Below are 15,482 nucleotides of genomic sequence, written 5' to 3' on the forward strand. Positions count from 1 at the left end.
AATTATTAATTCACGCCATCCCTTTCTTGTTGTTTATGTAGTTTGTGAATGGGGTGAAAATTATTCAGCAGTGGAGACGCCAGGTGAATTAAAAATAAATTATTTTCTTTCCTGTGTATTACTGTGAAAAATCCTCAAATGATATGTTTTGCATTTATTTAAATTTTAATGCGACATGAAGCAAATTGTTTTAACCCTTTCATGACTAAATTGATTATGGATTTAGTACTCTCCACACCTTTGTTGTGTAAGTGAACAAATTTTTTCCCGGCTCAGGCAGTGATATGAATTTCAAAATTATTAATTCACGCCATCCCTTTCTTGTTGTTTATGTAGTTTGTGAATGGGGTGAAAATTATTCAGCAGTGGAGACGCCAGGTGAATTAAAAATAAATTATTTTCTTTCCTGTGTATTACTGTGAAAAATCCTCAAATGATATGTTTTGCATTTATTTAAATTTTAATGCGACATGAAGCAAATTGTTTTAACCCTTTCATGACTAAATTGATTATGGATTTTAATTAATAAATAATTTTAACGGAAATTATTTATTTATAAGTGAACAAATTCAATCCCGGCTCCCTCTTAATTTTATTCCACAAGAAGTTTTTTTTATAAGATATTTTATCTCGATTTTATTGAACTTCTTTTCATCCTTTTACTAAATTCACAATATGAATTTTCGGGGTAATTTAATTTAGGGTACAAAGGCAAGAAAAATTGACCTTTTTCCTTCTCAATCTCAGAGCTTTCTTTTGCCCCGAAATTACCGGCATCCACCGCCACATTTCCTCAAATGAAAATCCTTTTGTAATAAATACCTACATAAAATTAAATTAAATCAATATCCTAAAATCTCGCTTTATCCTTTCATGTTTGCATAGTGAAATTAAGTGCTTTTCCACTGATAATATCCCAGAGTGAGGAATTTTGATTAAAATTTAATAATAAATCTGCTTTTGGGATGAATTTCCATATAAATCGATTTGATTGAAAGTCAATGCGATTGGAAGTATTTCCGAGAAAGCCCGTTGAAAGGCATTTTCGCTACCAAATATTTATATTTAATTTTATTAATAAAATAACATTTTCCCATCATATTTTCACATCAAAAGCCAAACATATATGGGTGGAATGTAATAAAGTAACGCAATGCATCCCCTCATCATATTCAAAAACTACATAAACAAACAAAAGTTTCCTACCAAAAAGTTTAATGAGGAAATTCGATGGGGTGGTGTTTCCTTTTTCTATCTTTCTCTCTCAATGTGAGAACTTTTAAGTTCCGCAACCCCTATGAAAAGGGGCAGGAGGGCGGTAGAGGGGGGGGGAAGAATATGGGGATGGATGGGAAATGAAATTAAGATATCTTTGACAGTCTCCCGTGACGAGGATGCATCTTCTGCGCGATATGCTTCATTACGAGATTGTGATTGCATAATCAAATCATCATAAATGGGTTCATCCTCCCTCACCCCCAACTACTACGGATTTCCCAAAGGGATGCGCAATCTCCTGTCTATCCCGGCATCAGTTAGTGTCTTGTATCAAACCATCCACCCCCTGTGTACTCGGACGAGGGGTGAATGGCATTGCTTTGCATTATGATTAACGAGCACAGCATAAACCTTTTTTGCACTTTGTACTGCAAAATGATCATAAAAGAGCTTTGAGGAAAAATCATTTCAAGCTTGAGAAGTACTTTGATGGTTTTCCCTTGAAATTGTAAAGGATATGCGGAGGGTTTTTTTCCTAATTTTATGAGAAGAAAGAACTAACAAAAAGATCCCAAAGCTCACACAAAAAAGAATTACTTTTTCAATATTATTTTTTTTATTCATTTTTCATTCTAAAACTTTAAATTTACGTGAAAAAAATATCCAAAATTTCGCTTTAAAACTTTAACAATTTATTACAAACATGAATTGGAGGTAGTTTATTTTTGACACGTCTCACATCTTTTATTTAAAGATGTGCTAGTCATTTATAAAAGCCATTTAGTTTTACCCAACTCATCATCCCTTTTGCGCCAATCCCCTCTAACAAAATTCAGTGTCAACGATATCTAATAATGAAAATTATGGTGTTTCACATGACAAGAGCCCCATTGCGGTCCCTGTGAAGGGTTCATCCTGGGGATGTTGATGGAGAGACAGGGGTGACGTCATCATTTTTATCAAGCACGTCACACATGTTGCGCAAACTTTGACATTTAACCACCCCGTATATATTGGGGGCTTGATGAGCCATCGCCCCCATTCAAGGGTAAAATTTCAGTGAAGCAAACTTTTCAATGTTAGAGGGTATATATCTTTCATGGTATAAAATTAGCTTTCACAGCAGAAAGGCACTCCAAGGCAGAATTCCTCACAGACAAAAAAAAACCCAAATTAAATGCAATTAATTCACAAAGGCTGTTCATGGCAATTGGAAATACATTAATAAATAAATTCCTCCCTTAAGACGATGAAAAAGACACTCGTCAAAATTCCTTGATACTCTCAGTGCGAAATATTCGCATTATTCATGAATTTTCTCCTTGTCGTAGCGCGTGTAAAACTTCCCCTTGTTCGGTAGACAATAATACGGGAGGGTGGTTGGAAAACTAATAATAGCGTTGGGGGTATTAGAAAGTTTCTAAACAGTGTCAGAAAGGAATTTTCCACTCATGCGTATATTTTATATTTTAAAGGAAATTGGCTGACATAAATTGACTTTAATTAAAGCTCATGTCGCTCCTGTGTAGACATATCCCACCCACATTCCCGAAAAAGTCTTCTTCTTCCTCATTTTGTAACGCAAAACTTTCCATGAAGGAGTGAAAGAGTTACGTTTTTCGTACTCAAACTATTCATGCCATTATGGTAATTATAGGGCAAAGAAAAGGTGTCTATCTCATGTTGTACTACATCATGGAATTTTCAATGTTAAAGAGTAGGAGAAAGATGTCTTCTTCGGCTTCTTTTTGTGTTTCAATTTTAAAGAGATTTTTTTGTGGAAAATTCTGAATTTTCTTTTTATTTAATTGAAAATTTAAATTATTTTAAAGTTTTTTTTATGAACAACGGTCTTTAATGAAGGTTGTAGAGGTCAAATTTATTGAAAATATTGTTGAACTTTCCATGAAAACGAAGGAAAGAAGCTTGAAAAGAGCGATTAGGGATAAAAATATTCTGACTAGCATTGAAATAGATAGTAGAAAAAAAACTTAAAATCGTAAATTGGAATAGATGCTGTAATCTAGAAATTTTTGTATTTTTTTATTTAGCTAAAGGAAAATTGTCTTAAGTCAGATCTGAGTTTTTCTAAACCAGAATAGGTTTCTTTAAGCTAGACTACAGTTTTCTTCAAATTAGGTTTAAGTTTTTAAAGTAAGTCCTAAGATTTTTAAGCAAGACTTTAGTTTTAGACTAGAATTAAGTTTTTTTTAAGGTCAGGATTTTATGGTTTCAAGGTTAAATCAGGCTGAACTGAGTCTGAATTCAACTTAAAAGTCTAAACTAAGAGAACTAAGGTTCGACCTAACAAAAATAAGCCTGGCTTAATAAGCAACTTGACTTTGTTTTTTTTTCAAGCTTAAATTTTTAAGTGGAACTTACATGCCTGGTTTAAGCTTGGTTAACGTAAGCCTGGTTTAAGTAAACTTAAGCCTGGCTCAAAAAATCCCTTATAATAAAAAAGTTCGCAAAAATCGAAATTTACAAACAAAAACATTTAAATTTTTTTTATTGAAAAAAAAATCTAAATAAAAAATATTTTAACCCTTAAAATATCCCTAAAACTTTAAATTCACGTGAAATTTAAAATTATGAAATTTCCCCCCAAAAGGAATGCAAATTTTCCTTTAATCACAAAATTAAATTTTCAAACCACATCAAACCAATAAAAATTATGGTTAATAAAGAATATTAAAATGTATACATTGTAGCAATGTCCCCTCAGGGGTGAAACGTCAATCCCTTATATGGCCACGTGTCCCTCAATTGCGGCAAATTGCAGCAGTTCCTACCCTTGCAAGCAATTAAGACGCTATTCTTGCAATTGTGCTGTGTGCAAAAAAGATGAGGTTGGCTAAAAAAGGTTGAAATTAGAGGGTTTAGGTCCCACTCTGTGTTCAAATTATTCTAATTGAGATCATGAATATTCTCCGTGTCCTTTTTGTGTGCTTGCTCTACTCCTTGCACGTCCTCCGCGTGGTATGAGCACATAGCGAGGAAATTCAGTTAAATGGTGCGACAAGAAGTGACTCGGAACAAGCAGACGCAATTTATCATTTCAACCTCCGGGATATATAGAAAGGAAAGTTGGGCACAAAAAAAAGACGAACCATTTTGTGGGGTTGTTCTGCATTAAATGGCATACACGCACAAATGGGTGGAGGAGATTTTAAAGGGGGAAAATTTTGATAGATTTTTGTGGTTTTGCAGTGACATTCTTCTGTGGCATCGAGGGTTGGGCAATCTTTCTATGATATGTAAGAAAATGATGAATGCCTTTGATGCCATGTTTCACCTAATTGTTTGTCTACCATGTATGTATGTATGTACATATGTATGTATGTATGTGTACAACATCTCGGGGGTTGCCCACAAATCACCCCTCAGTGCGCCCTCGAGATATTGTGGTTTTCCCTGCCATTTCCCGGGCCACGTTTACATCGCCGCTTGTGTCACAAAGTTAAATATTTGATGCCACAGAGACTTATTGATGAAGTTATCGCTCAGTCTTCCCATAGCACGCGGGGTGTGAGGCTGGAAAATCATGAGATTTACCGCAATTTAATCTTCCAATCACTTTTACGGATACACAGCCCCGAGGTGCTCAAACTCCCCCTCCCAAATCTACCCCTCAAGTAGGTTTACTCTGGAAATTTATTAGCTGAATTTTGAACGTCCTTTTTTTTTCTATAAAATCGAAGAAAATTCTTGAATTTCTTGCCGTTTAAATACATAAAAATAATTATAAAATATGTATTTGCGGAATCTTCAAAATTAGCCCCAATTTTAACAAACTAAGTTTTACCCAAAAACTTACAGACTACCCCCTTAATAAACCTATTTACTCACACCCTTGTATATATCTTGTGATTTAATAGGTATTTTTATGTTGTTTCCTTTCAGGTAAACCGCAACAATATCAATAGAAGATTAACCGCAATTAATGCGGAATGAAACACGAGGTTTATGGTATCAAAGGCAAATAACCACGATTTGGTTACTTTCCCGGGGGTAAGTCAATCACGCTTTAATCAACTTTTGGGGTTGGTTTTGTGGCAATGCCACAGAGTAAACAAAATCTCACTTGTTATGGGTGGAAAATTAATGTAAATAGCTCAAGAGGACAGTTCAAAGGGGGGAAAATACTAAAGAGAATTTTTCATTGGAAAGAAAATCTCTTTTTTCATTTTATTTATTTTTACTTAATTTCATTTGAAAAAAAAAATGTTTTATTTTATTTTATTTATAGATTTTATTTCGATAGAATTTTACTGTATGTTTATGCATTTTGAGTCATTTGGTGACTTTTAGAATAAACTGAAATAAGCTGAAAATTTTAAAAATATTCTAAACAATGGAAAACTTATATTAGTAAAATTAACTGAACCGATTAGAGACAAATTTAATAAAAATATATTTACAGAAAATTATAATATTTTAGGAAAAATATATTTTTTAAAAAAAGTAGCTTTTCTTGATTATATGTAATATTTTCTCACCTTCATTTATTTTAACGACTAATGGCATCTTAAAGTACATAAACTCCTTAATCTGTTCAGATTTTTTTGAGAAATATTAAAAATATTTTTTTTTATTAATTTTGCATTTAAAAACTAAAATTTTTCTTACAAATAAATTAAATTCCGTTTTTGTGAGCAGAATTAAAAATGCAACAACATAATTTCCCAGAAAATATTAATTTCCCTTCATTTCCCCACAACAAGATAACGTGTGGAAAAATCAAATAGGATAGAGCAAATGAAGGAAATTATTTATAGGCTAGCCAGATATTCCGATGTAGTAGAATGTGGCTGGAGGAGGGGATGTATTATAAGGAAATTAATATACGCACCCAGTATTAATAGATAAAAACGTTTCATTTGCGCCGAAAGGAAGGGCTCCCCCGAAAAGCGACGACCGAAAAGCTCCGCAATAGAATTATTCATGCCGCAGGGGGAGGAAGCGTGAACAAATAAATATTGTGTGGAAAAGCTTTTAATAATAAATCCAATCTTCCACCATTTGGGAAAAAAATCACCACATATATTTTATTTACTTTACCTGTTCAAATCGCTCTTTGCGTAATCAACCTCGGGGCAATGATGGAGGAAAAAAATCTTCTTTTTGCTTTTCCTCCATCGTGCGGGAGTGAGATAATTTCTGATTTTCTAGATGCTACTCACAGCAAAATGTGGAGGAAAAAATACCCAAAAAGACGAAAGATTAACCACAAAATATGTATTTTCTTTTGAGACTTTAATAAGCCTTTGTAAGTGTGGGAAATCCTTCAAGAAAGCACATTAAATTTTCCCACAGAACTTTCTTCACGCAGATTAATGGAATTTTCGTGGAAGTTGATGTTTTTGCAAGAGATTTCACGGCAGCTAAAATATGCTAAAATAGTTGTAATAATTTCAGCATAGGGTAGAGTGGGGTGATGAGAATGATTTCTGTTCAAAAATAAATTTCCATTAAATCCTTCTAACGGCCTTTAACTAATAGAAATTTAAAAGATTTTTTTTTCGAAATTAATTTGTCAAAATTTCTGGTAATTTTTGTGCTCTTATAAATTTCAATTCCAATTTATTTCCTTGACAAAATCACAGCTAGAAGGCATAAAAAGTAATTGATGTTTTAATCGATGATTTTGCAATGTGCCCATTTAATGTCATTCAATTTGATGGTTATTTTTTAAATCAATTATTTGCACATAAGGTGAATGAGGGGAAAAATATTCACCAACAGTGATTTTTTTTTGCTAAATAGACACACAAAAAACTGCATAACGATGTTTATCCTGGAGTTTATTTAATATTTCAATTTTCAATCAACTCCACACAGCTGCAGGCATTTCTATGAATTCTGCAAACAACCAAATTTTTTTTCTACAAGCGGGGGATGAATTTTCTTGGGAAGCATCTGCACAATTGGGGGGTGAAATTTTGTGAATGGAAAACCGGTGGGAAAGTTCTAATTAAAAGGAATATGTCAGCATCTGGTGTTGGCCGAGAAAGTCTGAGAGTTGAAAATTTTTGAACATAATCAGCTTTTTTGGGAGAGAGACCATCTGCTAAGATTAGAAAGGAGAACGTTAATTAATATGAGAAAAGGGGATTTTATGTGGAATTATTTGCAACAACGCATGAAAAGACGGAAAAGACGGAAAAGACCTTTCTTCAATAGTACTGAATATCAAGTAAACTTTGGTAAGAAAATTCCCTCAAAGCCTCCTTCCCTGCCTTCGGAATAATAGCCCAAATTTCAATTACTTGATTATTGGGCTTTTTTTTACGTCCTTTTGCTTTTTATGAGGTCCTCCCGGTGCGCCCATAAACACCCCCCCCCCACGCAAAAGTTTATCAACAGAGCTTTGGGAGAGACTGCAAATCAAACAATCCACACCCTCTACCCATAAATTGGTTGTTGGGTCTGTTGTGGCAAGCGAAGGTAGCAATTTATCAGCATGAAAGTGGAAATATACATCCCTACACATTTCGAAATTCCCTCCATTCCGTTAATTATGCATTTTTCTCGGGAGAAAATACACAAAGAGGGGGTTCCCTTACGTAGAGGGTTGAAAAATCCCGGCAGAATTTTCCTTCTCAGCGCCATCTCTCAAAAGTTACTTCAACTCACTGAAAATGTCCCTCTGTGTCCTGGAAAATGTTCCACATAGCGGAAAAGCTCCCAAAAGCTCATGCACAGAGCTTGCAAAAAGCCATTGCACATACCTACAGAGAGGAGAGCTTTGAACAACCCCCTCATGGGAAAAGCTTTATAGGGAGTGAAAGAACTTCTTGTAGCATGAGGGGGTCTAGTCTGTGTGTGCAGAATTTTGTCATATTCGTGTGAATGAATTCACTTTTGTGTCCACGTTTGCAGGAAGTGTCAGGCAGGATGTCCGGATTTGTGCTGACAATGGTGCAAAAATTAATTGTGGAGATGTTTTCTTCGCAGCACACTCCCCTTCCTTTGTGATAAAAGGGCACATTTTACTCTCATTTGAAATTTAACTATGCTCCTGCAGAAGGGAATTTCCTCAGGAAAGTGAAGAGAAAAAAAAGAAAGAAAAAAAAAGGAAATATTGCAAAAGGCTTGGGGAAAAAAATTTAAATAATTAATTTGAATATATGAAAATAGAATAGGATAGGAGATTGTTGCTTACACAGAAAGAAATTCTTCCTCTAAATAGACTTTGAGTTAGTATAAAAATATCTAAAGTTAAGTTAAGCTACTTATTGGTAGGGGGCGCTATAATGATTTAATTTGATTGAACTCTTAATTTATTTCAACATAATTTAAGACATTTTTTTTTAATATGTTACAACGCAATGAGGATAAATAATGTGCTTAAAAAATTTTTTAAAAAAAATAATAAAAATCTTAATTTAAGTGATTTTTATCATTTTTTTTTTAATGTTTAAATAATCCGATTTTCCATATTACTCTCATATATACCTAATTGAAAAAGTTTTTGTTTTTCAAACTCATTACTATTTCCTAAAGTTTTCCATAAGCTTACTGAACTTTTCTTCCCCTCCTCGCTACTTATTTTTTACTTTCCCTTAATTCTAAAAAGTGTGAATAGATTTATGGCAATTTATTTTTCTCTGTGTACTCTATTCCTTAAGATTTTTTGCAAGAAAATTAATCTTTTGTAATGTTTCATGTCTATAAAGAAATTCAAGCCGAAAAATTAGATTTTTTTCTTGAAAAAAAAAATTGAACAATTCTTTGAATGCCAAAATTCTGGGAAATTTTGCAAATAAATTTCCATTTTCAATCATTCCTTCTAATTAAGTCCTCTCATGGCTCTGTCACCATCCCCCTTTTGGCAAGGCACAACCCTCGTAGTGTCCTCTATTTCTGCCCATCTGTTGACAATAATTAAATAGTTAAAAAGAATAATTGGCTTTCGCGTGTTCCTCCTTGTGTTACTTCCTCTTTCTTGTTCTCTCTTTTTTTTTCTCCGGGCCATATGGCCGATTTTTGGGGTGCTGCGTTGGAAGTGCATCGCTGAAAGCCCATTTAGTGTGCAGAAAATGTCGTCCCTCCATGTCGTGATAAATGATTCAGAGTCGAAAAATTGATTCAGCAACCTAATTGAAATTGCAATCAAGTGCGTCTAATGTTTCTCTGTACTGCTGGGCGGGGTGGAATTTGCTGGGGTGGAAAAAATTCTCAACTCCTCACACAATATCTCTCGTCCTCTGGGGACCCAATTGGAAATAAATAGTGTTGTCAGGGGCAGACTAGAGAGGGAGAGAGAGACAGGAAAAAATCACCCTCAATTGAGATCACGCGTGGAACTTTGATAAATTTCTTTCCAACACACAGCTCCTCACCTTTATCGGTGTGGTCCTTTATGGGGAGCTAGGGGAGTGGAGTTTGTTCATCCCTCCACGTGTAGAAGAGAGTGTGAATGATGTCTCAAGCAACCCCGTCAATTTCGTATTCAGGACATTTGTGTATTTTGTCATGAAAATCCGTAGAAAATCCTAAATCAATATTTTTATTCCATCATAATTTGATTAGGGAGTGTGAGATTTGCATTTTCTGTGTGACAACCCCCTACAAATCCACTGAATTCAATTTAATAAACCACCGAAAGTTGCATTCATCAAAATGAACTACTTACGCAAAGGATTTCTTTGGTTTTTCATTGTTATACATAGCATCAATTCCCAAGAGCTTAGGATACTCTACTACACCCCATCTTGTTGGCTTAATGCAAATTCCACGAAAATTTCATTAAGGGATGGAATTTGCACAATATTATTTTAGAAATGTTACAAAGAGAAAAACCACAAATTGCGGATCTGTAATTCAATTTGCATTTGATGCTTGCTTGGTGCACACATCAATGTGAATTGAATTACAGGGTATACCCCTAAATATGTTACTTTTACCCAAATAGTGATTGCGGTGGATGCTTTTATGGCTCAAATATTGGCATTTCAATTCAAAATTTCACTGAATTTCCTTTCCACCCTTACCTGAATTTTTTCTTGATAGAAAACCCCTTTAAAACTAAAAGAAAAGGACAAGGTAAAAAAAAAGAGAGAGCAAAATGTAAGATTTTACCCTCAATGGGCTGTCAAAAACCACAAAATGGATGAAAAATCAACGTAGAAGAAGCTTGAATAATTAATCAAACCACAAACACAAAGTCTTTCGCTCCACGGCAGATGATCCCACACCCACTCATTCGTCTAGGAAAATGAGTACACAGCCCCAGAAAACTTTGCATCCACCCACCCTTCCTTAACTCACCGTAAAAGTACAAAAAGGATTGGAAGGATGGGGTCTTTTTGGTCTTCGACAGTCCCTTCTATTTTTGGCTCTATCTTCGTGCACTTGAACGGCAAAGTTCATTCTTATGGCAAAAGTAGCCTCGGGGAAGTTGGCGGGAAATTTTCTCACTCACACAACTTTCTGTCACCACCCCCAACATGCCGGAGAATGAGCATCGCACCTCCTGAGAGGGGGGTGGTTTATGAATTGTCTTCTCTTCCCGCGCAAAAAGGAAAAAAAGCCCAGGGAGGGTGTGGAGTTGCCACACAGAATGTAATTTTCATGCTTGACTGCAAATTGCGGCAGACACACAATTGCTCCATGCCTAATTGACCTCTTTCAATGCCCGGAAATAGATGAAGAATAATGTATAATTTTTCCACGTTTTTACCCCTTAGGCGACAGAAGGTTTTCCTCCTTTTCTTCCGCCCGGCGTTCTTTCGTGAAATGAAATGAAATGATTTTTTTGAGGGTGGTTAGTTGAAAAGGACAAACGAGGTAGGTATTGATGGGAATGATCCAAAAAATGAGGAAAGTTTTTTGTTTGTTTAAAATATTTGCAGAATTAGATATTCTGAATATTTGACGAATTAAAGTATTTAAAAATATATACAAAGTATTCAAAATATTTCATGAATAATTGAATTATTTGATTAATATTCCAATTATTTCATGAATAATCAAAATATTATCTAAGTACTCTATTTATTTCCTGAATTTTCAAATTATTTTGTAAATGTTTAAATTGTTTAGTCAATATTCGGATTATTCGGTAAATATTCAAATTATTTGGTAAATATTCGAGTTTTTTACTAAATATTTTATTTATTTGTTGAATATTCGAATTATTTGGTGATAAATTAACATTTATTAAAACAATGACATTCATCCGAAGAATTTTCCTTCTATAAATTATGATTTTCCCCCACTGAGAATAATAATTCATTCTGAATTTTCTCAGTCTGTACACCCCCTTTAAATTCATCTGTATGTGATTGATTTGGCATTCAGATTGAGACTTTCCTTCCTTAATTTTCATTCAAGATTTTTTATTAAAAGAAAAAAATTGAAGCAAAGAAAATTGCAATGAGAGAGATTAATCGATCTTTCGCTCTCTAATTATCCGCAATTATTCCCTTTGAATGAATGCGCGATGTCTGATGCAAAAGGCAGCGCGAGGAGATGTGGTGTACGGTTGATGTGCCTTTTACGTTCCATAGAAGTCAGTTGTGCGTGGAAAATTGGAAAAATTGTGATGAGAAAATTGATCATGGGACATTCCTCCATCCCACATCTTGTGTATACATATCCCATCCATCAATTCCTCATGCTAAGGACATTTCTATGCTACTGCACCATCCCCCTACGTAGTCGTTTTGCGTCCACATCAATTCAGGAAGTGTATTTGATGGCACAGCATCATTTTCCATCGCTCTGAAGAGGGTATCCAATGGGTATATACCCGAAGAAGAGATGTTCCGGAGATCACTTTTATGCACTCATTCGAATAATAAAATCGTGTTTATATCACACACCGCACCACCACCATCTCCCACAAACTCCCACACATCAGCCCGCAATGGAGGAATGATGATGATGCTTCAGCTATATGTCGTTCAACTCAATTTGACCAGCATCCCTTTACTGTATACATACATATGTATGTATGTGGAAGTGTACCCCCGTCCCAGCCTCCCAATTCGTTCATTTTGCCTTTGATGCCAAAGGCGAGGACAAAACATCTCGAATTGTCCCACAAATGTTCTCTCCCCACCTCATATAACAACCTTCAGGGGCTCTCCTTCTGTGGGCGTCTATATATATTGTGCTGACCACAGGAATAATTCCATCAAAGTCGATTTACATTGCACACATGGCAGAAAATCACCTTCGCAACAGAGTTTTACCACCCCGTACTTTCAAACGAGACCACATTCCGCATTTTCCGCAACCATCAAAGGCATCAAAAATCCCACAGGAAAAATTCCTCCGCCAAAAAGGGAGATTGCAAAATCAACCCCAATTATTTTTCAAATCTCCTTTCTCATGGGTGGTCCCAAATCTCACGGATTAAGTGATTGAACTGGATATTTTTCGCACTTTCAGCTTTTGCTGATTCCTCACATTTTACATTCTCCCAAACAACCACCCCCACACGGGAAAAAAAAGATCCCACCTCGTCCCAAGGGGTGGTTGATGGAAAAAATCACCACTCAGACGAATCGAAATGCAATTGAGCTCCATGTCAATTACGTGAGATGACTTTCGCACACCAAATTGCAAGACATGGCACAAAACTCCGCTGCGCAATGGCTTTCCATGACAGAACAATGAGCTCATTAGGGATCTACTAAAGAAAGTTTTCAGGCACTGTCACGTGCACTATGAGTGTTTTCTTGTACATCACACATCGCCCCATGATGGGGGATGAAAATTAAAGATAAAAAAAGGAAAATACGAAGAACAAATTCGTCTCACATTCCCCGCATTGGAATTATCAGTAAATCGAGTCAATGGTGGTGGACTGACGATCAAAGGACTTGAGAGGGAAAATATTTAAATGATGAACAAATAAAATAGGGCGATAGGGTTGTGAATAAATTTGATGGGTTAATCACTACCAAAATTTCATTATGGGATTTTTTTTATGCCAGAAAAGGGGTTGAAGGCAATCTATATAGGAGGAATATTAAGCAGGAATCAAGGGGCTGGCAATTGTAGCATCTGTGTACATTCACATAAGGATTATTGATTTTTTTTAATATTTGAAAGGGAAGTAGTAAGGGTATTAAAAAAAAAACGAGAAGAAAATTAAAATTTTTGGATATTTTGGACACAAAGTTTCATAACAATTTTTTTTTAATTTTTATTTTTTTAAATTTCATTTTCGTAAGTTATATTATACTTATTAAAATAGTTTCCAAAAATTTGTTATGAAACTTTGTGTAAATTAGGAAGCATTAAATTAGCACCCTTAAATTATTGAAATAGGATCACTCACAAAAACCTGCATAACTTTTTTTCTGAGTGTCCAAAACTGCCGGGGTGATCAAAATCGGTTGAGGGGCTGATTTTTGGCAGTCATTCCAGTAGACTCATATCAAAAATGCCACTTTCTGTTTAATCCTCTACCAAAAAAATCACAGCTAAAACGAATTAACCGATTTTCGAAAATCTAGTATCGTTGGAAAGGGGATGAATGTAGCTTTCCGAATCTATGCTTTTTTTTTTAATCTATCCCCCACAGCCTGAGATATTGAAGATTGAAGTCAGGGGTACATTTAAAACTTATATTGTGGGTCCTGTTATTTTTCTCGACACTGTATTTCACAATTCTTTAAGAAGTAATATTAGGTAATATTTTCTAATTATTTGAATATTTTTTTTTTATTTTTATTTCAATATCCTTTTGTGATCTTCCCAATTGACAAAAAAAATCCGAATAATTATTATATGATCCAAAAAAATTATTTTCTTCAATTTTTGACTCCTTTAGATTGTTGTCCTTACGCACACGCCAACGTGACTCCCTAAATTGTACTTAGAAGCCCCCTGTGTGTGTCTAATTGTGGTGCAATTTCTACACAATAGATAAACAGAATATAGGGGATGAACAATCGGTCACGTGTTTTAATCGTGGCTAATCGATGCATAAATGAAAGAAAATTAACCTGCCTTATCTCACAGTGTTATCCTTTAGCCAAGGATTTCCATACAAATTGCCATAAATAGGGCATAAAGACGGATATAAGGCAGCCAGGGTGTGTGAAGGAGAATTTCATCAATTCATGCACCCCATATAGTTAAGACACCCCGAGGGTATCATCCCCCATCATAGTAAAGTTATTTAAACAATGATTGAAATGCAGAATTGCATAGCCTTTCAGCAGCACAGTGTTTGGGTGATTAAACTGAATTTATATACCCCGTGATTATCAATTAAGCGAATGACTCATTGGCTGGCTATTCCATTTTGTATATAGTTGCAAAATTTTTGAGCTTGACTGCACCAATTGTGGGTGGGCGCGCTCATTGCTTTTTCCACCCACATGAGCGGACAATACGGGGAAAATGAGTGTGTGTGTGTGTAAATTAATACAATTAAATGGAATTCACCTTCAAATACGGTTGAATTGACGTACTAGGCGTGCTTTCACTTTGACCCTCATGCATTGGGACTCATTAACTCACCCTCTTCCCCCCCATACAAAACATCCCCCTTTTTCACTGTGTGATGTACCCCATGAGTTACCCAACAAAATTATGAGGGTTTCCTATTTATTTTCCCATTGACATCCACACTGTGCAGACTTGGGGATCACAGGACCAAATGTGTTTGTTTTTCTCGCTTCCAAACAAAGTGAAAGGGCTCTTTTATTTTCAATTAAAGAAGGGTTGAGTTTATTTGAAAATTAGGAAGAAATACTTGTTGATTTTCCGGGAAATAAAATTCTAATTTTTCCTTGTTAAAATTAAATTTGTGCATATAGCCCCAGTTGTTGAGCACTGTGATATCTTGCCATAGTGATGATGATGAAAATTAAATTTGTATTTAGCATTAGTTTCGTTTTAAGAAGAGCTGAAAAGAAATGCCTTTTAACTAGAAAATCTTCTATAGAGGTTTTATCAATTCGATTGCCAAATATCTGACCATTTCCAGATTAAAAGTTTAAAGAAATTAAATAAAAAATATTTAATATGTACACACAGAAAAATTTTTCGCATTTTGTGAATGCGAGTGAAATGGTTCGCAGTTTCAATGTGCGAGCCTCAGGTAGACTCGCACATTACTATTACGAGTCTATGGTAGATAGTTTCTTTCTCACTAACATTTGACAGGTTTTTTTTGACAAGCTCCTTGTTTATTTTCAATTTGCCCGTTACCGCAATGCCTCATCTAAAGAACACTGACACGATTTTCTAGAGACGTGGTATATGAGATATTCAGTCCAGAAAACGTTTTTACACGT

The 15,482-nt window shown here is 35.0% G+C and overlaps 2 protein-coding genes across 2 annotated transcripts in view; one reads left to right on the forward strand and one right to left on the reverse strand.

Moving 5' to 3' along the window:
- LOC129795678 (uncharacterized) overlaps nucleotides 1–5,443 on the forward strand; it is a 115,727-nt gene extending 110,284 nt beyond the window's left edge. Inside the window, exon 4 of the mRNA XM_055837144.1 lies at nucleotides 5,122–5,443. Within this exon, the coding sequence (XP_055693119.1) occupies nucleotides 5,122–5,144 (23 nt within the window). The 3' untranslated portion in view covers nucleotides 5,145–5,443. The remainder of the gene's footprint in view (nucleotides 1–5,121) is intronic.
- The window catches only part of LOC129795447 (mediator of RNA polymerase II transcription subunit 1), a 1,235,552-nt gene that overhangs the window by 9,545 nt on the left and 1,210,525 nt on the right, over nucleotides 1–15,482 (reverse strand). The window lies entirely within an intron of this gene.

Source organism: Lutzomyia longipalpis, chromosome 4, assembly GCF_024334085.1.
Source record: "Lutzomyia longipalpis isolate SR_M1_2022 chromosome 4, ASM2433408v1".
NCBI classification, from domain to species: domain Eukaryota; kingdom Metazoa; phylum Arthropoda; class Insecta; order Diptera; family Psychodidae; genus Lutzomyia; species Lutzomyia longipalpis.